Source organism: Pavona decussata, unplaced genomic scaffold (assembly GCF_977016875.1).
Source record: "Pavona decussata unplaced genomic scaffold, jaPavDecu1.1 SCAFFOLD_84, whole genome shotgun sequence".
Classification (NCBI taxonomy): Eukaryota; Metazoa; Cnidaria; class Anthozoa; order Scleractinia; family Agariciidae; genus Pavona; species Pavona decussata.
The window spans coordinates 4,124,316-4,150,167 of record NW_028145502.1 but is presented as its reverse complement, the minus strand read 5'-3'; the positions used below and the strand labels follow the sequence as shown (position 1 = coordinate 4,150,167).

The window sequence follows — 25,852 nt, the reverse complement described above, 5'->3', positions numbered from 1 at the left end:
GCAACTAGCCGCCATAAATACTGAACTTTTACACGTGTAAAAACAAAGATATTTAGTCCTTCATTCGTGTTTATCGCTATAAAATGACCAAGCAAATTTACTTCCGTTGTGAATCCGTAAATTCTTCCTGTATTTACGTAAATAGCTGCCAAAACTATTAGCGCATCACGATGGTTTCAATATCTGAACTTCTGAATGACTGAAAATGAATATTAAATAGTCAGTCTAGCCCTAGTTGTTCAAAGAGTGGATAAATTTATCAAGGGGATAAATCCGCACTATCCAGGGTCAAAAGTGTATTAGCTGGAGTACATTTGATGCGCTGAATAACGATTTATCCAAACGTTATCCGCTCTTTCAACAACGGGGGCCTGAAGTGTTATTCAATGCCAAATGATCGTTACTAAATGACCAAGCAAATTTTTTCCTTTGTTAATTCGTAAGTCCTCTCTTTGATTGCGTAGATAGAGCATCAGAAATGGCGTCAGTGAGAGCAACCGTTAAAAAAATCCGAAGTGTGCAAACAAAAAGAAGTTGTTTGTAATACAAGCAATTAAAGGCAATTTGGGCCCACGCACTCTGGGAGCCGAGAAACTGAGCGCGAATTGCATTATCCTGGTACCCAGGCTTCTCACTTGTTCTCGGTTTCTTTTCAATCGAATTTTGGCGCGAATTTGTGGCGCCACGTGCTCCGATTGAGTTATAACGAGTCTTGTGACTCTTGCCCGCAGTATCAAAAGTCTAATTGTAGACTACCAGCTGAACTGAGTCTCGAAGAAAACCCTGGAAATTTTCAAAAAGAAAATGACAAAACCTTTCCTGCTTGTTGAAATTAACGGAAAGGAAGTCGTCCTGTCAGAGTATAAGCATTAGAAGCAGTGTTCCAGATAAGAGAGGGGTCTCAGGTCAAAAACCCGAGAAACCTGGTTTCCTGACCCGACAAAATGAATGGCAAACTTAAGAAGATTTAGAGAGAACCAGAGCTATTGACCCCTCAAAATTCTTCATTGACTCTCTGATTTTGAAAGTTATCTGACACATTGAAGAAGAGTCAAATCTTTGTTGCTCTTTCATAATTTGGAGGACCCTTGGTACGATCATCAATTCCGCATTTAAAACTACTTAATCTAAACAGAAACATTAATTAAAAATTGCACACCTAAGGTACACCTAACAATAGTTATTATGTTTGTGAAGATGGACTCCCTACACTCAGCTATATGTGTTTGCTAAGCTCCAGACTTATGTATCCAAAAGCCAAGTAGTTTCCACTCTGTTTAGTCTTACCTGGGACCATCAGCACTGCAAAAGGCACGATGAATAACCTCCAGCCTTTATCACTCACACCACCCTATACAGTAACCTATAACATTTCTACTCATACCACCCCCCAATCTCTTAAGTTACTACTCACACTTCCCCTGACCTTGTGTAGGTGATCCCATGTCCTCAAAGTCTAAGCTGATGAGCTTCAGTGTCAGGTAATCACTCACCCCACCCTACACAGTAAGCTGTAACATTTCTACTCACACCACTCCCAACCTGTTGAGGTACTACTCACACTTCCCCTGACCTTGTGTAGGTGATCCCACATCCTCCAGCTAATGCTGATGAGCTTCAAACAGTGTCAGGTAATCGCTCACCCCACCCTCCACAGTAAGCTGCAGCAGTTCTACTCACACCACTCCCAACCCGTTAAGGTACTACTCACACTTCCCCTGACCTTGTGTAGGTGATCCCACATCCTCCAGCTAACGCTGATGAGCTTCAAACAGTGTCAGGTAATCACTCACCCCACCCTACACAGCAACCTGTAGCAGTTCTACCCACACCACTCCCAACCTGTTAAGTTACTACCCACACTTCCCCTGACCTTGTGTAGGTGATCCCACATCCTCCAGTCGACGCTGATGAGCTTCAAACTGTGTCAGGTAATCACTCACCCCACCCTACAGAGTAACCTATAGTAGCTCTACTCACACCACTCCCAACCCGTTAAGGTACTACTCACACTTCCCCTGACCTTGTGTAGGTGATCCTACATCCTCCAGTCTACGCTGATGAGCTTCAAACAGCGTCAAGTAATCAGGGTCATCTTGCTTCTGAGTCTTGATTATTCCATGGTGTTGACGCACATCTTCCAGTGATGCCTCTGATCCTCCATCTGAAAACTCTGAACAACATGTCATGCCTACTCAGGGCCACAACTGTCAACATGTTACAATTGGGGGGAGGGGATGGAGTGATGTACTTCATTTAGTTGGCTTTATGGGATGGGAGGTTCCACCTAAAAGGGGTACCTTTTTAACCGTTGTAGTATGTGAAAGGGTAGTGAAATATGTTGAAATTTAAGTACTTTAAGGACAGTGCCTCTTTTTGCTACAGCGCATATGTTCTGTGTTTCTCAGGATGGTATTTTTGTGCAGTTAATCACTATCACTTTTAAGGAAATGTGAAATAAAAACTTTTGCACTATATATGCAGGAAACAAAGATCTTAGTGAGGGTTGTAGTACTAATCCAAAAAGAAAATTAGGGGCAACTGAGGATGTTTCAGAGATACATGTAATTAAGCCCCAAATTAGGAAAAAATGCGATACAAAGTTCTCTTTTTTAAATCTTTGAAGAATTATTGTTGCTTAATCACCATTGTCAGTCACCATTATCACCATCAACAACAACAACAACAATACTTAATTTCACATTTCCTTAAAACATGATAAAATATTTTATATGTATATTTAGTTAATTTAAAGTTTTATAGTTATTAATAAGACTAACTAAATAGATATTTAATATCTAAGGTGGAAATGCCCAGTGCCTGAGTAAACCATATAACTAGCTTTCTAGTTAGCATCATGATCAAAGTCACCATAGTCATTATCATTATTGTTATCAATATCAACATTACAATCATCACCATCATCCTTGGCCTAGTTTTTCCAAAGCTGATTAACACTAATCCACAATTGAAAAAGTTAACTGAGGTTTCCATCTGGTTCATTAAAACTGCTTTCAAATGCTAATCTTAAACCAACAGTAAATAATAGTTTAACTCAAAATCTGTTTGAATCTAATTTTCATTGATTAGTGATTAAACTGGACTTAAAGTTCACACTCACCCAGGATTAGCTTAATCGGGCTTTGAACAATTGGGCCCTCATTTTCATTGTTGCTATCCCCATCTCTATAAGTAACTCTCACAACAACAAAAAGAATAATTCTCACCAGCTTCGTCCTCTCCTTCCTCCTGATTTCCTACCACATCTGTTGCCACATCTGTTGCTTTGGCAGCCTGAGCGTCAGCTCCCAGAGGAACAGAACCGACCTTAGAGCTCCTACTGTCTTCAACCAAGAAGATGTACCGATCGCCATCCTGGATCAGACGTGTAGATTTTGGAGCTGTTGACGCATGGCTACTGCTGAGAACTATTGGCACTATGGATAGACATAGATAACTATTTTTAAAAAGTTGAAGTGCCAACCCAGAGCAAGGCTGCTCCCTAAGAAAAGTTTCAAGGAGACCATAAGACTAAAAGCCAAGAAGATAGGAGTCCAACGCGTGAAGTGTTAGGTGCTGGTGCAAAAAAATTTAGGCATCTAGAGGATTTTCTTGGGCGCCCCAGGTTACCGTGCTCCTGTTAGGCAACAGCCTTGCAGAGTTAAGTAAGAGTGTTAATTGGGAGGGCATGCAGGTTGTAACATACCCCAAGGAGAAGTTAAAAATGCTGGCAATGTGTTCACAATTTCCTGGTGTAGCATGCCACTAAAGTCCCTTAAAGGCAGTGCAACCATCCATCCCAGAGATTCTACCCGAGTTTAAATCTGAAGATATTCCCTTCAAAAAGGGAAACCCTAGGATAGCATCTCTGTCACTTGCATAAGTACTCTGATAATTTATTAAGGTTTCAGAGTCATATGCTGTATTAAAGTACACATCTGTAACAAACATATTTATGTTTATGAGAAAAAATGGACCTAAACAGCCTGGACAAGTTTTGAAGTTCCTGTACTCAATGACTGTCCTGCATTCTTGCAAACCCACCCCTCAACGCCTTTTCTTAAATCCTGGGGCCACCCCTGCAAGGACTGAACAGTTGATATGTTTCAATAAACATCCTAATAGTATGAGGCACTACAGAACTGGAAAAAAACATTGATTTTATTCAAAACAACATGGTTATAAATGGAACAAACTAACATACTGTAGATGCGTGTGCGTGTGTGTCATGTACCTTTGTCAAATGATAAAAACAGATCTCTGATGTGGTTTGTTCCAGGAGTTTTTGAACAGCTGCTTTTTGCTTCATCTGTTTGATTGATGCTTGGTTGTGTACAAGACTTTGGCTGTTTATCTAGAGAAGAAGTATCCAAGTATGAAGTGGTTTTTATATGTCTTACAAGCAGGTGTACTTATTAACAAAGAGCCTTAAGTGCTGATTAGAGTGGTCCAATGATAAAATTATTATTTTTGTAGCAAAATAATGCCCAAGTTGTTCTTTTCTTGGGCTATAGGCACTTGCAGTCTCAGAATGGTATGGTAAAACTAAAAATTTTTCAACAAACGTTCTTACATACATTCTATTTCTTATTAGTACTACAATGCCAATCAACTCGAAAAACTTCATCATCTCCACCAGGCTCCCCCTGGGCATCTGAACTTTTGAAGATTGGTTTGTTCAAATCCTTCTCCTGTCCTGCTCATGTTTTGCAGACAGAGACATGTTCAAAAAATCTTTTTGAAGCCTCTATTGAGTGTACAATTCATTGACAAAAGCAAAATCTTGTCCTTGAAAAACTCCTCACCTCCAACAAACCAGGAAAAATATAACAACTAGAGAAAGAAAATTAAAACCCGGTATTTATCAAACATAATTTGAAAATTGAAAACCATTTCAGTAAGTTTGTTACTAAGGAGAAAAAATACAGCCAAGTGTTAATTTTGCGTCTGATTCCAATTTGGTAATTATTTGATTTACAAATAAAAACTTTCAACAATATCTGCTGTAACTTTACCTTCTGTTGTTGGCTTTGAAGGCGAAGCAGGCTCTTTTTCTCCTATACCAACATCAGTTGAGGAAGCTGGACCCACAGAGCATCTTGTATCAGTAGTTTTGTGAGGCATCACAACTAAACCAGCCACACCTTGCATTCATGCAGCCTTTACAAGAGCCGGGGGGAAAGTGAAAACATTATTGTAAGACTTTGTAACAAAATTCTTAAACTGAAGTACGAGACTTTTCATCACTACATTATGCGGGGAAGAAATCTTCAGAAAAATGCGATGGTAGCTGCCAACTTTCTTAACTAATTTCCATCAACATTTGACTAAACTTGACGATACATTTAAGCTTGTAAGAATAAAGTTTAGACGTCTGTCAAAAGAACTTTCCATAAACAATGGACAACAAAAAAGATCATTTGGCAAAGTGTGGAAAAAGCTATTTTTACTCTAAACCTTTCTCCTAGATGTTTCTATGGTAATCCAAACATTGCTATGGCAATATGAAGTAAGCCTAAAACGGGTTCAAAAAACGTTTATCGAGGTTTTTTAAACCTCTTGTACATTTCTTTAAACCTCACGTTCAAAGGTTTGAAATTTATAACGTCAACAATGCAACATTTCCTCACAATATTAAAACTTTTAAAACAAAAACTTTACCATACCTTTTCTTCCAAGCTCTGTATCATCAAACGTGCTAGTTTATCAACGGTTTCTCTATGCTTACTGGAAGTGTGTACGAATCTCCATTCAAAAAAAACTTCAAAATGGCGAACATGACGAAATCGTTGACTGCAATGACTGAAATCGTTTTGACCAGCGGCAACAGCAATGAGTGAGCACAGGTTACCCAAGCTGAACTGGGCCTAGGGAAACTTTGTTCGTTTTTGCAACAGCATAACGTAATTTTTGCTATATGCTATTTTGTTTGTGTGCGTGATATCAATACTGAAAAACGTTTATGACTTTAAAAAAAAATGTTATCAATGTTAACCCTGACAACAATTAGGTTCGCTATAGAAACCCGGGTGAGTCATTTTCCCCCGATAATTTTCGGGTGCTAGAAAGCTTCCGAAATGCGTTTTCGGGAATACTTTTTTTCAGTTAAATGGTTGTATTGCGTTACTATTATCAAGGAAAAGTTATCCAAAACGAGAGTTTGCGTTAATTAACAGATACAAGGCTAGACTCAAGCTAAAAGTGTCTAAAAACCAAGAGAAAATTTCTGAAAATCTCACAGGCTTGCGTGCGTTAGTGCGCGCAAGAACGTTAAAAAGATGACCTTAAAGATTTTGTTGACTGGGCCCTTCGTAAAAGGGTCAACTACAATGGCGTGGCATTTTCATAATGATGTAATGGAAATTTAACATTTCCACATGCAACAAAAGCGTAAATTTATTTTAGGGAGAAAGTCTTCATAAGTTAGAGCATGAACACAAAGTGACTAAGTGAGTTGGGGTCATCTAATTTGCATTGGCAAAAAAGAGACTAAGTTCGGGTCTGTAACTGGCCATTCACACGATAGATTATAGTGGTCTTGGGCCCTGGGGCTCTAAGATGCATACCCAGCAAAATCTGACCCAAGTTACAACCACCTGGGTGAATTATCTCAATCTAGTGTAGCTACTGGAGTGAACATGTACCAGTACTACTCGTTAAGATATTTAGGACCGGTTCAGGGCGGATCTACCTTGGGTGCCAGAAGCTTTCCTTGGGCGGTTACTGGTTCCGCTCGAGTCTCTTACTGTCGTTTTTCTGAGTCTCTGAGTGATCCCGAGACCTCACAGTGCACGAGAAAAACCTCTGGTACTCCGGGGCATGGCGGGTCTACGGGAGGCGCTCGGCTCTTACTTTTTGAAACCAAAACCGAGACCCGTAGGGCCGGGACATTTCGTTTCGTGAAGAGAGCGTTTGAGAGGCCGAGAGCCCCCCCCCCCCCCCCTCAACCCCACCTCCCCCCCACTAACCTGATAGGCCTGGATCCATAACTGCGGTTTTATGCACTGTATACGAAGTTAGAGCAGAGGCAGAGCCAAACTGAAGAGGGAACTAGACGGAACTAGCTCGTACGTGTCAGTTTGAAAATCGTACCGGTATCACGTGAACACTTCACAAACCCAAGAATTCACCACAAGACCACGTCTTCATGCGTCTTGTTCGACGAGGGTCGAGCGCAAAAAAACTTCAGTTTATTGAAGTCATTGAAATCTAGATCAGCGAAATACATTCAATCTACAAAAGTGCAAGGCTGATTTCACGGTCAGGGAAGTATATTTTTCCAATATTTCGAAAGGCAAGGTCTTTCTTCTTCCGGGTATGTTTGAGACATACCCTCAAACATACCCGGAAGAAGAAAGGCCGTGCCTTTCAAAATATTGGAAAAATATTCTTCCCTGACCGTGAAATCAGCCTTGCTCTTTTTTAGATTATTTGTTCTACAATTTTTTTGCCCATTAGATCCTTCACTACAGGATCCGGTAAATTTTTTCGTCACGGTGGTGCTTGCAAACACAGTTTGATTACTGTTTTTTAATGAAATAAATTCAGTATTTTTGGGTGGCATTTAGCCTGTGTAGCTAGTGTTTCCTTGGGGTTTGGTTTTGTGCCTTTTTCGCTGTTTGACCGCGCGGAAATGAAATTGAGACGAGAGCGAAAAAGCTATTTAATTTCAGTTTTTCAACCATTTCTCTCTCGTCCGCTCAAGGGCCGTGACCACATGTTGCGCAAGTAAGTAATGTAATATTCATGTAATATTGTGTCGTCATTATTCAACCAATAAAAATTTTTTTAGCGTTTCCTGAGAGGTCATCCGTCTGGCTATAAAGCCAAACACATAGCTATCAACTGAACATCTCAGTTATACGAGAAGCAAGCAATCAACATGTCTGGTCGTGGTAAAGGAGGTAAAGGTCTAGGAAAAGGAGGCGCCAAGCGTCACCGAAAGATCCTTCGAGACAACATCCAAGGCATCACCAAGCCAGCTATCCGTCGTCTTGCTCGCCGTGGCGGTGTCAAGCGAATCTCTGGCCTGATCTACGAGGAGACTCGCGGTGTTCTCAAAGTTTTCCTTGAGAATGTGATCCGTGATGCTGTGACGTACACCGAGCACGCCAAGAGAAAGACTGTGACAGCCATGGATGTGGTGTACGCTCTCAAACGCCAGGGACGTACTCTGTACGGATTTGGCGGTTAGACAGCACTGCCGGTCCACACAAACAAACGGTTCCTTTAGGAGCCACCAAATCTCTCAAAAGTCATAGCCAATAAAGTAATCTCTAAATGTTTCTTCAGCTGTTAAGGCGGCATTATTCGTAAAAGTTCCTCGTAAGACGTTTTCCGGAGTTAGCGGATTACAAAGTGTCGTTTATAGAAGCTAAAGTTTTTGCAGTTCAACTGTACTTCAAACATTCACCTAAAGCGAGAAATCTAGTTGCTATTTTGTCTTATTCCGAACTGAATACGGTCAATCGCACGCGACAGAAATAGTATAGATCAGCCCTTGTTAACACTGTTTGAAGCGCATGGTTAGTATAGATCATTTAGCTCGAAAGCACATAAAGTGATCTTGCAAAGATCTGAAAAGATTACCGACTCAGTCTAAATACCCACAAAATGGGGCGAATTTACTACACTGGATCGGCAAATTATCGTCTTAATTCTTAATTCGGAGAGCGGGCGGCTGAAGTAACAAGTAACCAATACTAAAAGCGATGCTTTCCCTTGATAATCTGCTGATAGTCTACAAAGCCCTGAACCCGGGTCCGGGTATACCTAGAGCTCTTTGTTGTCCTTTAGGACATAAAATAGGCCGGTTTGATTTCAAAGAACTCTACCATTTGCGAAAGAAATGAGCTGTCATGTTGTACACCCGCGCGTATTTTACAAGACTAACTTGAAAGAGAGCCTATGAATTATAAACCAAGAGGATTCTTTGCTCTATTTCCTCAAACAACATTGAGCCGCGGCGCGGGCTTTCTTCTCGCCGCTCTGCGGTTCGAGGATACCGCATCGTAGCTCAACTGTTTGAAAAGGAAAACAGAAAACCTCTAGGATCGATGGAAATTTGAACGTTCCGAGCTATAACCGTATTTATTATTATATTTGTTTTTATGGCAGCTGATCTAAAAACTTTTCTTTATAATCTTGGAGCATTACACATGTACGGGCGTGAATAGCATTGTAATAGTTTGTTGATCATGACTTTATCAGCATTTGGTGGCTCCTAAAGGAGCCGTTGGTTTCTTGATGAAAGCTTATTTAAGCTTTTGCCTTCTTCTCGGTCTTCTTGGGCAGAAGTACAGCCTGGATGTTGGGAAGAACACCTCCCTGTGCGATGGTGACACCGGCGAGCAGTTTGTTCAACTCCTCGTCATTGCGCACAGCCAGCTGAAGGTGACGGGGGATGATTCTTGTTTTCTTGTTGTCACGAGCAGCGTTGCCCGCCAACTCGAGGATCTCAGCGCTCAAGTACTCAAGCACAGCAGCCAAGTACACTGGAGCACCGGCGCCGACGCGCTCACCATAGTTGCCTTTGCGAAGAAGACGGTGGATACGACCGACAGGGAACTGAAGCCCTGCTCGAGATGAGCGGCTCTTGGACTTGGTGCCCTTAGCTTTTCCTTTTCCCCGACCAGACATGTTGTTGAAGTGTTGCAAAAATTGCTCTTCGAAAGAAGTTAGCTCAAACTTTGGCGGAACGCATTATTTATTGTTCCACAAGGATCGAAAAGCACCAATCAAGAGTTCGTTAACTGACAGCAATCAAAGAACCTTTGTGTGGAAAGACAAATTACACGCAAAGAAAGTTGACCTGCAGGGTCACTTAGGATATCAACCAATCAGCAATCGAGAATTTCGATCCCTATGATAATCGATCTTTCCTCTATTCTAGTATAAATAAAAGATGCCTCGCGTTGCCAACTATTTCAAAATCCATTCTGATCTGCAGACATGGCACCCAAAGTAGCAGGCAAGAAAGGCGAGAAGAGAGCCGGAAAGGCAAAGGCCGGAGCTGAAGGAAAGAAGAAGAGAAGGGGAAAGAGAAAGGAAAGCTATGCTATCTACATCTACAAGGTGTTGAAGCAAGTTCACCCTGACACTGGTATCTCGAGCAAAGCCATGGGCATCATGAACTCGTTCGTCAACGACATCTTCGAGCGCATCGCCACCGAGGCTTCCCGCCTTGCGCACTACAACAAGAAATCAACCATCAGCTCCCGCGAGATCCAGACCGCCATCAGGCTGCTTCTGCCCGGTGAACTGGCCAAGCACGCCGTCAGTGAAGGAACCAAGGCTGTGACCAAGTACACCAGCAGCAAGTAAACTCGCTGAGTTTACCGCCAAAACCAACGGCTCCTTTAGGAGCCACCAAATGTTAAGAAAGTCGTGATCAACATTATTATAAAGCCACAAAATATTTGTGGTAGTTAACCTAAGATGCCTAGTGTTTTTTTCTCTTCTGTCGAAGGTGTAGTCGTGGCAGTGGACATTTCTCTAGGTCGCGAACAGTAACAAACAAAGCTGGAAAGTGAACTGGCAAATTTATTGCATCCAAGTTGAATTTCGCGCCATTCATTACATTTCGAACTAAGAACAATTTCCTTTACCTTTTGGTATATATTTAATTGTATATATTTAATTTACATCTACAAAAATATTTCAAAACATCTATTATTTCAGTAACGTACTAGCATAATTTGCAAAAATTCTAGAATATACACAACTGTGCAAGGTATGTTCTTTGCACTAACTTTTACCTTATTCTATCAGTATGAATATAGTCCTTCTACCAATAAATGGGGTTTTTTTTTAAAAAACCATCCCACAAAATTTGCTAACTTGAAGTTGTAATATATGAATTCGCTAAAATTCTGTTTTATTTACCAAATGCGGTTATCATTACTAATTTTTGCCTATAAAATATTCTTATAAACTGAATCAATTCAAGCGAACTTCTAACAAGTTCTTGAATAATCCAATACAAAAGAAAAATAAACAAATTTCCTCAATATTACCACCTTTCTGTTCTAGATCAGTATTAGGCCTAGCCTAGTGGATCCTTTTTGCAGAATCAATTTTCACATAGAAATATTAGAGAGACAGTAGCAATAGCCATACATGACAAATAACAGAGATGACATGAAACATGCAAATATCTTTTACCAGGGAATATAACTAACTGGGTTGTGTCACAATTTTAACCTCGCATACCCTCCCAAACAATACGCAAAACCAACATTTTTATAAAATGGTAACATGGATGAAAATTTCGACTACTGTATGAACAGATAATTCCCATCAAGGATCCCCCATGAATTTTATAGCATTTCTATGCCAGTGGGGAGGGGGGGGGGGGTTGAGAGGAATGATTAAATAGTTACTACTGATTAATCAGCAGGAAGTTCCTCGTATATGTCCTCTGCAAAAATAAAAATAATAAAACGCACATTAAACTTTCTTGAGACAAAATTTCTAAACATTTAGCACCACTTTACCTAAAACAGAAACAGTACTGCAAGAGGCTGCTGCTCAGTAGCTTTCATTTCAATGGTCACACCTTAAAAGTTTCATTTACAGTCTCAAAAGATGGGAGCACCTTGTTCAACATGTTTTATACAACATTACAGGAGTCATATCAACCACAGACTCAGAAGATAGAATCACCTTGTATAGCATAATAAACAGCACCACAGGAAAGTACTGCTCAGTAGCTTTCATTTGAATGGTCACACTTTAGGATTTCATCCACAGACTCAAAAGTTAGAACCACCTTGTACAACATAATAAACAGCACCACAGCAAAGTACTGCTCAGTAGCTTTCATTTGAATGGTTACACTTTAGTAAAGACCCCAAAAGTTAGGATGGAAACTAGACTCAAAGTCCTTAAAACTTGTTTTTTAAGGGTGTTCACTTAAACCTGCAATCAATAGCTGCAGTAATTAATTATATAGAAAGTCCTAATAATAATGTTGCAATTTATTAATCAATGATACCTTGTCCAGCAATATCATCGTAGACCTCTTGACCACCAGCGTCTAAGGGAAAGGAACAAAACTGACTGTAAATCAAAAGCAATAAGGCTTATAGTATGTACCATTCTTCATTTGACAAGATGATCATAAAACTGTTTTACTTGGAGTGACTATCATGCAACAAGGAGAGTGTACTAGCCTTAAAATTGTTTGTGGGACCAAGTGCTACCATACACTTTGGGCTGCAGAGTAGTATCAAGTGAATGAGGGCCAAACAATCCTTTTTTTTGCCATCCAACCAAGGAAAGTCAATCACACTTTGTTTTATACAATAATAGGTAAATAATACGTACCTTCTTCTAATTGAGCTGCACTCTGATATTTGTCCACGTCTTCATACATATCTTCAGTTATTTCAGCACTGTAAAGTCAGAAAGTAACGCTTTAACAAAAACCATCACTTGATAAAAAGGTAAAATCTTTACTGGTCTATTAGGTTGAATGCCAGAGTGTTTGAACTTTAAGAGCCTTTTAAGCCTTTCCCTACCGAGACCCACTATAGTGGGTCCTGAACTCATAACTTGGTCAGTATTTGCTCGGTCACAGTGAAATGTTGTCAGCAAATTGGGCTTGGAAAGATCTTTGCATTTAAAAACCAAAAAATGGTATCCTCTGGTATCTATGATGTAGTTTACCACCCCTATGATTTGTGGAATATATTTTTCATTTTATGCATTTAAAGACTCTCGCATATCTCAGAGTGTTCTATGCATCAAAAGCTGCAAAATAAGCTACAGTTTTGAGGTATACCTATCACATGAGTCGACCAGTGAAATTTTGTAGTTTTGAATTTTTTCGTTTTAAAACCATTTCTATCAAAGACCCGACTTCCTTCAGTTATCTTGATTTCAGAAATGAATTATACTCATCAAGACCTTTTAAAGGGTATATTACATTAGCAAGCTGGGTCTTTCTTTACCGTTTTCAAAAAAATAGGCCAAAAAAACTTGGTAGGGAAAGGGTTTAAAAAAAAAAAGCCTGGCTGTTTGAGGCAAAGCATACCACAAGGACTTGCAACTTATACCACAAAGTCAAACCCACCCCCTCCCCACTGACAAAGTTGCAGCTATTAACTGAACTGCCCATTTTTTCGACAATCATAAATTTGGAATTTAATATATCGTCGTATTTGGTGGAAGCAATTTGACCCATAACATTGAATTCAGAAAATAATAAGAAACTTGATCTGTCTGAAAGGAATTTTTCACTACATATATATATACAAAACAAATTACCTGATTCGATTGCCCTCACTATCAATCTGTAAGAAAGAGAGCGGACAAAATTGAATATAGCAATTTTTTAATACTGACAGTACAAAGTAAAGATCCTAAACAGATTTGCTTTAGTCATCAGCTTAAGCATGAACCAAGCAAAAAAATTGGGCCAACTTGCTTGTTGTCTGCATAAAAATGGCCATGAGACTTGAGATGAGAGGGTTAATATTTTCTAAAGAAACTATGACGCTGCATTGGTCGGGGAATTACATTCATGTTTGGTTTTACGATAATTAAGCCACCGTAAAGAGATTGGAGTGCCGATGTTTTGAATGTTAGCTAGCCCTTTGTCAGAGATCATATTCACGAATGTCTTGCATTAGTTACTGTTTAATGCTGCTAATAGGCCATTTTACAGTTGTGTGCTAAGTGACCTGGTCTTGGATTCTAAGCGAGGCTGGGGGTGACCTTGTTTTGATACAGACCTCACTGCTTTTCATATGCAAATGCAAACTAGTTAGCATAAGAACAGCATGATCTACATATGAAAAGCAATGAGGTTTGTATCAAAACAAGGTCACCCCCAGCCTCGCTTAGAATCCAAGACCAGGTCACTTAGCACACAACTGTAATATGGGCTATTTGTGTTCCTAAAAATATCCATTCCCCACCGGCATGGATTAGGACCTTAAAAGTTCTGAGGATGGGGGAGGGGTAAGGAGGCCTCAAAAGGTAAAAGTTTTAAAGGAAAGTACACAGAGCTAAATTGAAATTTCCAGGGGTGGGGTGGGGGGAGGGGCAGGAGGATGTCCAAACCAAAACCCCTTACATGGAAGGGGTATGGATATTTTCCAGAAAAGCACAATTTGAAGAACTCAGGGCATAGTCCACCTATAGTGCATTTCAGATTGCTTTTTGTCGTTTTAGCTTAGATTCACTGGAGTTTTCGCATGCAGGTGGCCTTGAATTTCTTTAGAAAACATCTCCCCAATACAGGGCTGTCAACCTCACACGTCTTCAAATATGGAGAATATGACTTCCCTGGCCAGCAACAACAAAGCGCCTTACAGAGATGTCGCGTTAAGGCCAAATTCACAGGTTCAGTACCACAAACAAAGCTAAACATTTTAGACTTTATTGTCAGAAAGTCGAGTCTACGACAACTACCAAACTTCATCAATTATCCAGGAGATTACAGACATCAAAAAGATACCGCTCAAAGTCTGGAGATTACAGATATAAATCTGGAGACCGGGAGATACGGTTCAAAATCTGGAGACTCCCGGATTATTCGGGAGAGTTGGCAGCCCTGCCAATATTTACTGTTTTGTCTCAAAAAATTAAAATACCACACAGTTGGTATAATTAAAATGATTCTTACTTTGCGTTGAACAAACTCTGTTGGTATATAACCCACTGAAAATAAAAAAAAAACACACTGGTAAGATCTCATTAGTTTTCAGATTAGACAGTTAGGATCTACAAGTCTGTTTATTAGCAAATAAGTCTTCATAAAAGTTTATTAACATGTAAGCTGCCTATCCACCAAAAAGTACACAACTCAAAATCTGAAGTAGCGAGCAAACTTATAAATTAAAAAACAACAATTCACCATCAGATTTCCCTACCCTTTTCTATACTTTGACTTGTAAAATCCCTACCCTTTTATATAACTCCATCCTGAAGAAGGTACCCCTTTGGGTGGAGTCTCCCCATAAAGTCCATTATAGGGGTACCCCCCCATGCCACCTCCCATTGGGGCCAATCCTAACACTCTATGTGCATATATAACAAGATGCCTGCTATACTGGCATTACGCGAGATGCTGGGGCTGATTCATTTATTCCAACTGTATGCTTCGCCGATTGATAAAACTATCCTTGCTAATGGAATAGTTTGAGTCACGACAATCGCGTTACGTTGTTTTCCGTGTGTTACGCGACTCAGACTATCAGCGGAAATTTGTCAAATTCCATTACGATAACGTAAGCTTCTCAATGACCTCTTTTCAGTCTCGCGTCGTGGTCTAAGACTGTCAAACAAAGCACGATTCCTTCACTAAGAACTCACCAATTTCCACCGTTTTACGTGTCGGGTGCTTCTTAGAAGTTATTCTTTCGATTTGCCGCTTCAAAATGGTGAAATTTCCCTTTGAAAACGGCACACTTGAGTCCAGAACATGTTAAAACAATATGGCGCGACTTAATCCGTCTTTAATAAATATATCAAATGATGCATTGACGTCACACAGGTAGGGGTGAGTGGGTCCCCTTCCTCGCAATATAAGCGACAAGAATGGATTTTGATTGGCCTGCTTTTGTTGAAGACAATCAAAACAATACATCCCGAGTAGGAGAGGGGAGAGTTTAATGAATAAATTAATGTACCGATTTGTGTATACGACGAAGAAAAAAAAAAAAAAGAAATCGACCCGTTTTTAGACACGGTATGCCCCTTCAGGGCATCCCGCGTAATTAGATAGACTTATCATTGGGACAATATGTTTGCATCATTTGAGACTAGGGGGGTCATTTTTGAGAATGAAGGACTTATTTTTGGAGGGGCAATTAATATTCATAATGAAACAGTAAAGACCTCATTCCAAAATGGCTACCATTTTAATATTCTTTTGTTCGTATTCAAATAAGCCCTTCTTACCTCGAAAACTCAAAAGAATATTTTACCTTAAATGAGGCAAGAACGGCTAATTTGAATGCAAACAAAAGGATATTAAAATGGTAACCATTTTGGAATAAGGTTTATAGTATACTCATTACCGGGGAGGAAGGAGGGGGTGTAATCCTCGGAATTCTGGGTAGGGGTTTTCCACCCGCTTCTCCAAATCCTGACCCTATTTCAGACCAAAACATGCCTTTTTTCACACCTGTTTTCAGACCTGGCCTATAAAATCCATACCCGTTTTCAGACCTGGCCTATAAAATCCATACCCGTTTTCAGACCTGGCTTGTAGCGAAATTAAGCTTTGCATCAGTGCCGAAGTCAAGAATTGGTAAAATTCACCCAAAAATGCAGTTTGAATGATATATTTTGGATACTTCTCTTTCTCTATTATTCATCTGGAGTTGAAAAGACAAATCCATTTATATATATGCTCTCGTGGTTCCTTTGAAAACCATACCCGAATTAAGACCATAATGGTCAAAATCTACACCCATTTTCAGCCCAAAATGGCTCAAAAACCATGTCCTTCGGGGCGGCACATACCTGTATAGCTTATATGGGGGAGTACCCCCCCCCCCCCATACTGATTACATGTATAACACAAACCAAAGCACAGAATTTTATGCCTACAGTGTCCTTCCATGTTTTTAACCAGCCATTTTCCGTTGGGGCATCCATTTTCGCAGACAATGACCAACTCGTCTCCTTCCTTTACTGGCAGTTCAAACTTTCCATCTCCAGGAAAGTTACTTTTTGCTTCTCCAATCCCACTACTGCCTTCGTTTCCTGGTTTTAACTAATGAAAAAAAAACATGGAAGATGAATATTGCATAAAAACAATAATTACAATGTGCAGTTCTCACCCCACAGAAGGTTTATTGTTTTGCACACCCCCCCCCCCTCCCCTCATGAAATTCCAGTTTAGTTTTATACTTTGCCTCTAAAATTTTGGCTTTCAAGACCCTGCTCTCCTAGGAATTTCCAATGACCTTCCATGGAGTGGGTATAGATTTTTCTGGAACTGCACAATTTATTTTAATAATAATATGTTGTCCTTTACAGTTAGAAACTATTAAGCTCTCCAACACTCCTCAGAATAATTATACTGACAGTCACACACACTTTGGGTGCCAGAGAGGTTTTCGTTTTCCTTTACCAGGAGCAGCCCTGCTGCAGACGCATAATGCAACAAAGAAGGGTTTGTTTTTGTGGCAGCTACTCACAGGAAAAAAAAACCCTCTGACACCCAAGGTTATAGTCAACCATGTAACGAGGGTCTAACGTTTGAGTCTTTGGATAAAATCTTTCCTGTAGTGCTGTTTATTATGCTAATCTATAAAAGCTGGTTCTAAGTTTTGAGTCTGTGGATAAAACCTGCAGAGTGACCATTCAAATGAACCTTTTTCCCGTGGTACTCAAGGCTGCTGTTAAACAGAAGCGATGGCCTGGGGCTCCAAGAAAATCCCCTGGGAGCCTCAATTTTTTGCAGCAGCACCTAACACTTTACATGTTGGGCTGCTAACTTCTCCCCTTTTAGCCTTGTGGGCTCCTTGAAAGTTTTCTTAGGCAACAGCCTTGGGTACTGCTCATGCACTATCGCTAACATTCAAGTCTGTGGATGAAATCCTTGTAAGAATGGCCATTTAAACGAAAGCTGTTGAGTTCTGTGCTGTTGTTTAATGTGTAATGAAAGGTGGTTGACCACAACTTTTAAAAAAGCGAGTAAAGTCCTACATAGTAGAGCCATTTGAGTGTGTATTATTTTCACACCTTGTGTTTCCTTCTAAGGTCCTTGTCTTTTTGTTCTCTTTTCTTATTTTCTTCCTCTTTCCTTTTCTTCTCTTCTTTTTCTTCTCTTTCTCTCCTTTTTTCCTCTTCCTTTCTCTTTTTTAGTTCTTCTTTTTCTTTCTTTTTCTGTTGTTCCATTTCCTTTTTTGTAAGATTTTTCTTGGCTTTGTCTTGAACTCGTTGACTACAGCACAGAAAAAGGTCACAACTTTGTTTAAATAAAATTACCAATAGGAGTAGCTGCCAGTGGCACCTTTACATGCTGACGTTCAATCTAAACCCACGGAAGAATATGAGACAGTGATATGTGTGGTATAAATACATTACCACTACCATTAACAAAGTGTATCTTTTCATTGAAACTCAGCGTCCTTTGTGGGAGTATAAAACACTCAAAAGACACCATTTTTGTGTGTATGCAGTTCCCAGATCTTAACAAATCTTGCTTTTTTACAAACCAAAAGAGAAGTTTCACACTTACAAGTAAGTAAAAATTAATCAGAAGAGTTTCAAGTGGTATACTTGGCTTTTAATTTATTGAATGAATTTAGATGCCTTGAACACAATCAAGTTTGGGTCAAGAGCTGTGATGATATTCCATGTGCATGCCCAAACTAAAAATAAAACTTGTTTTCAATCAAACTTCTCTATAAATGTAAGTAACACTATAATATGATTGTAAAATACAAAAAATAAAAAAGCCTTAAACAAAAGTGCTTTGTTCTGTTATAATGCAACAAGGAATTGACAAGACAACATAAAAGGAGGAGGGGTGATTAGCAACAACTTCAAAGTTGCATTACAAGAAACATCTTCTAAAAATTAACTTGATTCAGCTCCCTTCACAAAGAAATTACTAGGCTACAAAAAGGATTACAATAACCCTTTAACCAACAGTGATGAGCATCAAATTTCTCCTTCTAATATCAATACTAATGCAACATCTGAGGTCATGAGAATTAAGGGTATGATCACCCAAGGTGAATTTTCTTGATATTTTAATAACTTCTCCTCAGTACATTTACAAGAAAAGAATTGGGACAAAATAGGAGAATTTGTTCTTTGATATTATTTAGCAGTTAAAGGGTTAAATATACTCTCTACCTTGGTGGAGTTGCTGAAGGCGAGAATTTATTTTCAACAGGAGGGTCAAAGCCATTATCACCACTTCCGCTTTCTTCTTCTTCCGGAATGTGGGCTACTGCTTCATACATTTCTTCTCCAAATTGCTGACCACCTTCGGCACTAAAGTCTACACTCAAAAACAACAAAAATTGAACAATAAAATAGGAATAATGTATTAATATGTAAGTGCCACTTGTGTTTGGTTTAAAATTAACTCCTGTTTTTCTGTCCTCGAGTATGGTTATGGCCTGGGCTTCTGGGACACTTCCTACTTTCTACTTTCAAGGGTGTCTTTTAGAGAAAAAAATCCTATTTGCACCAGTTTTGAGAAAACTTTGCAAAACTATAATTATACTAATGGCCAGCTTAATAAAATCACTAATTAAGATAACATGTATTGGTATCCAGAAGAAAATTGGGAGTAGCCATCCATTTTTGAATGATAATTGAGGGTGCTTTGTATTTGCAATTGCATTTTAGACTGACTGATACTTATTATATTGCTACGATCTGCTTTTCCTGCAAAACACTGCTGTAAGTTTAAAATTTAAGAGGCACCACACCATTACTAATATAAACTTCAAACAAGAAAGCTACATTTTCTTTGCCATAAAAGAACATACCATTTTTCATATGGATCTGAGCCTGTTCTGCTACAGTATCTAAATCATCATAGCTCTCCTCAAAAATGCCCTCTGTATTATCTGCCGCATCCAATTTTCTATTTATCTCCTTTACTTTTTCTGCCACTTCATCCACATCATCGTAGTTTTCTTCTAGAATTCCTGCAGTTAAAACTGTTTTTCAGTTTTTTACTTTTTCAACAAAATCAAAATCCCAATTAAAAATTGCATATTGAGAACCGTTACTACACCCCCTCCCCCCACCCCTGGAACACAGGATATCCAGCACAAAACGTATTCCCCCCTGATTGGGATGCCAGTAGATCACAGTACCCCCAGCATAAAGTGACTAGGAGTATTGCTCCTCTGACTGAGTGGGATCCTAGACTAGCATGACGTGACTAGGAGTATTACTACTCCCCCCCCCCCCCTGCCTCCTACCGGATGGGATGATAGTTCATCACAGGATCCACAGCATGAAGTGACTAGAGGTATTACTACTCCCCCCTGAATGGGACGCTACTCCATCACAGGATACCCAGCATAAAGTGACTAGGAGTATTGCTACTCCCCCCCTGGATGGGATGCTAATCCATCACTACATACCCAGCATGTCATGACTAGGAGTTTTGCTACTCCCCCCCCCCCTCCCCCCGAATGGGATGCTAGTCCATCATAGGATACCCAGTATGAAGTGACTAGGAGTATTGCTACTCCCCCCTGGATGGGATGCTAGTCCATCACAGGACTATCCCCCAGAAGAAAATTAACTAATTAGAAATAAATGTGTTTTTTCTGCAGATGTTCATACCATCAGGATTATGCACAACCATTTAAAACCATTCTATGTTTTATCATTTGCTCTCTATGTTATGCCAATTACATCATCAGTGTGATTCAATGTATACCAGCTTGATTATCATCCATACTTGCTTGCTTGAACTTTTAATAAATTATTATTTAAAGTATGCACTGATAGCCAAGAAAACAGAAATCAAGTTACCACTGTCTTCCTCAGTTGTAGGCTGTTTCTCTTGTTCACCATTAGGTCTGCCCAGAATCTGAGCTTTGAGATCCTCGTCTACATCATCATAATCTTCTTGTTCCTCCTCACCCTCGGCGATAACATTATCTGAAAAGTAACAATGAAAGTCACCACTGAATTTTCCTCCTCAGCTTTAAATCATTTGAAAAATAATGTTGTTGAATATAGTGTTTAAGGACCGTGCCTAATTTAATGTTACTGTGCATACTTTCTGCACATCTCAAGATACTTGGGTTTCCTATGGGTGGTGCCTACTAATACAGGGATATTTTGCACTGTTTAAAACTATGCAGAGTAAGCAGAACTTAGCAAGTGCTCTTGGTATTTAAAAGGAAAATTTGGCATAACCATGCATTTATCAGAGATGATGACGAAAGCCTCAATTTGATAAAAAAAAAAATGCCATACATCGCTTTGAATTTTAGCACTTTTTAGAATTATTGTTTCTTAATTATGTCTAACAAATGTATGGTTACCCCCAATTTTCGTTTTGGAATCCAGTAGCCCTGGCTAAGATCTGCTTTTCCCTGCACAGTAATAAACTATGCAAAAATCCCTCTGTATTAGTAGGCATCGTCATTAATATGGTTTGTACAAGTTTTTGGCTTTGACCAATCACACATTCAGTACACTAACTTTCCCGTGGTGCTGTTTTCAAATACAAAATTTTTACACCGTAATTAATAAATCCAACAATGTGACATGGCTGTGTTTTTTGTTATTCCGTGAAAGATGTTTCCAGCTTTTGCAGGGAGTGAGGTAAAATTCCGGGCTCCGAAGTGGCCAAGCAAGCTACCAAGTATAGATCTAGAGTACTTTCTTGCAGTACTGGTTTTTCAATGTTCTGAATTTGGACACTCTTACAGTCAATCTATGTCATGCATGGCCAGTATTTTTGTAATTTGAATGAAGTTTTGAAATAATTTACATGTCAGTTTTGAATGGTCACTGGTGAGATTTCAGAGTTCCTGTTAGTAGTAATTATCCCTGTTTATTGATGGTATTTAGCTATGAAATCAATTTTTCTTTACATTACAGCATTAAGTATCATTTTAAAAATAACAACCACTTCCCAAGTATTTGAATTTTTTGTTCAGTTAATGCATCTTTTTCGGAAAGATTTCTCAAGATTCCATTCAAATGACAGACAATGTAAAAAGGAATTCAAAATATTCATTTCATTCTCTGAAAAACTGGTCACGCATGACGTAGGCTGACTGCAGAAATTTATGAAAATTCAAAAGTTACAAAACAAACTGTTATTGACTAACACTTACAGAATCACAACAATAACAATAACAAGTTACTGTACCTGCGTTGTTTTCAATCAATGGTGTGTTCCTAATCAATGTGCTTCTCCGTCGTGCAATCACAATATTGGCTCTACTGTACTTTTCTAATAATTTTACTACGCTTTCCGGTTTAACCGGTTTAGACGGTGGCTTCCCAAGGCTTTCAAGTGTCGGCAAATTGCGAAGTTTCAGTTCTCCTTTAGAATCTCTACTGACCTCATTCTTATTTACGTCTGTGGAAGTCTCTTTATTATCCTTTCCACCGTCGTTGGAAGAACTTGAAAGGCTTCTCTCCTTGTCATTGAGAGGTGGTTTCGGCTTCGGTTTTGGCTTTGGTTTGGGTTTGCTCTCTTCCTCCACTGGCTCAATTGGTTCAAACTTAGCTCTTTGTCTGGCTATGGCACTTAAAAGCTCATTTCCCCCCTCATCCGTACTGCTGTTATGCCCGGAATGCTTGTTATCAACATCTTCTGCAATTAAGCTGTTACGGAGGCCAGTCTTTTTAAGTTGAAACCCAGGAATTAACTGTGCTATAGGTGGGCTGTTGACCTGACCTGGGAATGGTTTAACATTCCTCGGTAGAGATGCCATGCTAGTTGAGGCACTTGGGGCCCTGGGTGGCGGGGCTCGACGTAATGACTGCTTCTTTAGTTGCAACTCACCCAGTTCAATTGACATTTTTGATTGTCGTCAATGATCACTGGAATAACAACAAGGTGAGTACCTGTTGACAAAATTAATAATTTATAAAAAGTTTATTATATTTATGAAAGTACAAACCTACCCTCAACTCACGAGAGGAATGCAGCAAATTCGCAGACCTTTTGTTTTAATGACTATTTTATACATCTGTGACTCTCGCTCATTAGATCGTTTTTCCTTTATTTTATTCATATTTGTATTTTATACTTCTCGTACATTTCCCATATTTTACTCTTTTCACACATTTTACGTTGCATTTATTTGCATATATAGCTCAGTACATTTTTTCTGTTATCCTTGATGATGCCCTTGATCAGGGAAAGCTTGGATTTTTAATATCACGTTTTCTTGGAACAGTAGCTTAAGGCCTCAATTGAACATATAATATTATTATTGTTATTTTTTGGTTATTCCTAGTCTAAACCCAGAAAAGGTTGCTCCTTCACATCAACTAACATATCTGAGTGTGGTATTCCACTGAGGACATGTCAGTTAGTGCAGACAGCAATGCCCTGGGGTGGCGAGAGAGGTGGGACTGGAGATGCTTCCAATAGATTGGCACATTAAGCTCAAGGAAAAAAATTAACATCACCTTTTTTTGTGTGTGTGTATATCGCTTTCGCTTATTTTGCATTCAGTTTTAGTTAGGACATCAGTCTATTTGTTTTCCTAATATATATAATAAAATTAATAAATAAAAATAGTAGATACACTGACATTTTAGTAACAGGTCTCTTCAGGGTTACTAATGCTACTTGTCTGAATAAATTTGATTGATTGATTGATATTTGAATTCCATGAGCTTTACAAGATAATAAGAAAACTTAATAGGCCATTTCCGAGTTGCTGTGAACCTCACTATGAAAGCGAGGCTAAGTGCAAAACTTTTCATATGAAAATTAGGTTTGTTCGCATATGAATGAAAACTAATTTTCATAACAAAAACTTTGCACTTAGCCTTGCTTTCATAATGAGGTTCAAAGCAACTCGGAAATGGTCCATTAAAAAAAGCAATTAAAGGTAAACCCTATACTGTAATATCAAAGACTAACAAGTATAAGGCTGAATGAGGACATTAAAAAAATGAATGATGTTTCACCGTCCATAAAATATTTAACTATTTGTTGCTAGTGAAAACAGTGCTACAAATCATGTCCATACAAAGGTGAAGAAAACAACAACTTGTGCAATTAAACAAGGAAAATTTGTTCGCTTTGTTCGCATCAAAATTCGTTTTATGAGATTACCCACCGGTTATCACTGCACGAAAAAACGCCTTTGCGCACATCAAATGTGTGGTCAAAGACTGTCAAAGGCCGCCTTTGGTTACCTTTGATTCGAATCACAGGTGACAAAGGCCGCATTTGATTCACGGTGGAGTCAAATTTGTTTCGAGTCAAAGATATTATATATTTGATCCAACTTTGATGCCCGTCATAGGCGGAGTCAAAGTTATTTGATTTCAATTTGACGCGCGTCAAAGGTAGGGTCAAAGTTGTTAATACATTTGAACTCACTTTTGATTCGAGTCAAAGGTATATGCAAAGGCGTCACATATTTGATGCGCATCAAATGTGTTGTCAAAAATGTTATTATATTTGACCTCATCTTTGATACGGATCAAAAAAAGAGCAAATCCAATTTTTCGTGCAGTGTATTACTTGCATATTCATTGCATCATTTTAAAAAGACATAGTTTACATATTTCAAATAAAGACCCAAGCTGGAAATAGATCCGCATTTAGAGGTCATGTGTGGTTGCACGAAAATGAAAATTTAAAACATTTAGGCAACAGATGCTATCAAGAAAGTAAAAGGAGTTGTTTCAATGACAATAACGCCGATATACCACATTTTACAGCGTTAAACTCAGCTAGCTTCCGGGGGTGAAGTCATTAGCATACTTGCGTAAGTGTTAAAAACACGAAACCATATTAAAAATCACAAAGCTTTCAAGTGTACCGTACTGCCTTACGTGAAAATATATTGAGAAAGGATTAAAGGTTATCGCTCTTTAAATTCAAACGAATGTCACAGGAAGGAATTTAGATTTGTTGTGCTAGCTGCTCGGTTTGCTCTGATTGCAACAGTATTGCGAGCAAATCAAGGAGGTGATTATAAATGCATAATTAAATTTGTTATCACGGTCAATTCCGAATGTTGTCGCTTGTTCTCCAAGTTACTGTTAACATAAGTTCTTATATGAGGTTACTGATTTAATATTCCATATAATGATATAACATAATGGTCCTTATAGTATTCGCTGGGTAACAACTTCAAAAAGGCAATCGAACTCACAGCTGACCTGAAACACGCTTCAGCTAGCTGCGAGAAGCAAAGATCAACAAGTTGACACATGAAAAATTTTACGTCGAAACGCCTTTCGTTTTCACCTTTATCTCGACACAAATACCGAGGATATATCAACATACCTGTCCTTTTCACATGTAGTTGGTTAATTAAAGTGCAAAGCCATTAAAGTCCTAGTTTGAGCGCGAATTCCACCGCTAAAATCAAATGCACAAACGCTTGACCGGCTGCATCGCGTAAACACTTCCGCTAGATCAAGGTTCCACGTAATATAAGACGAATTTTGATTGGTTTTGACGATAAAAGAGTTATCTTGATTGGATATTGCTCTTCAGCCGTACTTCCTTTTGGGAAGTTCCCAAGAGGAACTTGATCGAAGCCCGAAGATATAAACGAAGAAAATTTAAAACTATTTTCCGCAATCATCTTCACTAACATTCTAACCATCGCTTACAATTATATAAAGGGGAAAAAGTACAACTGCGACCAAAGTTTAATTTAATTTGCTGCACAACGTTCTTCCCAAAATTGGAATGTTCTATATAAAAGCTTTTTTTTTAATCTACTCAGTTATTTTTAGTTCGATACAGCATTGAAACGGTCGAGACACATTTCCAATTATGGAAACCGCTGAAACCAGTGTTCTATTTTTGTTAAAAATTACTCTTCAAATAACAGTACATATCTTCGGCTCACAGCTAGGATTGTAATCAAATAAAGTTGGGCCAGTTGTGCAAAAAACCGGGGCAAAAAACTGATACGCTAATTTTGTACTCTTAAATCAGAAATACAGATTTATGGATTTTTAAATGTATTATACGAACAGAAGCCCTGTCCGACCTTTAAACTCATCCTTCACAGCTGACGAAAGGAAGGGCGGGTGGTTTTAACCCGGGGATGGGGGAGGGGAACTGTCCCGATTGTGTTTTTTAACCCTGTTCTGGAAAGCCTGTTAATCCACAGGCAGCCCAATCGTCGTATGTGGGGAAAAGAAGTGACTTCAGTGAATGAAAGGCTTCAAAATCAACTGTTAG

General features: G+C 39.0%; 4 protein-coding genes and 1 pseudogene across 5 annotated transcripts; 2 read left to right on the top strand and 3 right to left on the bottom strand.

The window, feature by feature from the left end:
• Window positions 1-2,003: 2,003 nt before the first annotated feature.
• On the bottom strand, window positions 2,004-5,789 carry LOC146475565 (uncharacterized). The gene is made up of 5 exons (XM_085116010.1): window positions 5,667-5,789; window positions 5,016-5,160; window positions 4,235-4,354; window positions 3,228-3,437; window positions 2,004-2,173 (listed from the first exon to the last, which is right to left on the bottom strand). The coding sequence occupies exons 2-5, from the start codon at window positions 5,149-5,151 to the stop codon at window positions 2,004-2,006; spliced, it is 636 nt and encodes a 211-aa protein (XP_084972136.1). The 5' UTR covers window positions 5,152-5,160; window positions 5,667-5,789.
• A 1,576-nt stretch (window positions 5,790-7,365) lies between these two features.
• LOC146475564 (histone H4) lies at window positions 7,366-8,915 on the top strand. Its single transcript, XM_085115947.1, has one exon. It carries the CDS (start codon window positions 7,883-7,885, stop codon window positions 8,192-8,194), a length of 312 nt encoding a protein of 103 aa, XP_084972073.1. The 5' UTR covers window positions 7,366-7,882; the 3' UTR covers window positions 8,195-8,915.
• Window positions 8,916-9,071: 156 nt separating this feature from the next.
• On the bottom strand, window positions 9,072-9,776 carry LOC146475563 (histone H2A pseudogene; annotated as a pseudogene).
• Window positions 9,777-9,805: 29 nt separating this feature from the next.
• Window positions 9,806-11,014, top strand: LOC146475562 (histone H2B.1). The gene has a single exon (XM_085115946.1). The coding sequence runs from the start codon at window positions 9,952-9,954 to the stop codon at window positions 10,321-10,323; it is 372 nt and encodes a 123-aa protein (XP_084972072.1). The 5' UTR covers window positions 9,806-9,951; the 3' UTR covers window positions 10,324-11,014.
• Window positions 10,523-25,083, bottom strand: LOC146475561 (uncharacterized). 2 transcript variants are annotated; one of them, XM_085115944.1, is made up of 12 exons: window positions 24,941-25,083; window positions 21,827-22,530; window positions 20,473-20,601; window positions 19,470-19,631; window positions 18,826-18,973; window positions 17,704-17,905; window positions 16,564-16,729; window positions 14,633-14,667; window positions 13,270-13,295; window positions 12,328-12,395; window positions 11,996-12,037; window positions 10,523-11,419 (listed from the first exon to the last, which is right to left on the bottom strand). In XM_085115944.1, the coding sequence occupies exons 2-12, from the start codon at window positions 22,482-22,484 to the stop codon at window positions 11,388-11,390; spliced, it is 1,668 nt and encodes a 555-aa protein (XP_084972070.1). In that variant the 5' UTR covers window positions 22,485-22,530; window positions 24,941-25,083; the 3' UTR covers window positions 10,523-11,387. The 2 variants fall into 2 exon arrangements, with proteins under 2 accessions (XP_084972070.1, XP_084972071.1); XM_085115945.1 differs by lacking the exons at window positions 10,523-11,419; window positions 11,996-12,037; window positions 12,328-12,395; window positions 13,270-13,295 and adding an exon at window positions 14,209-14,249 and having other exon boundaries at window positions 14,575-14,667.
• Between the last annotated feature and the right edge of the window lie 769 nt (window positions 25,084-25,852).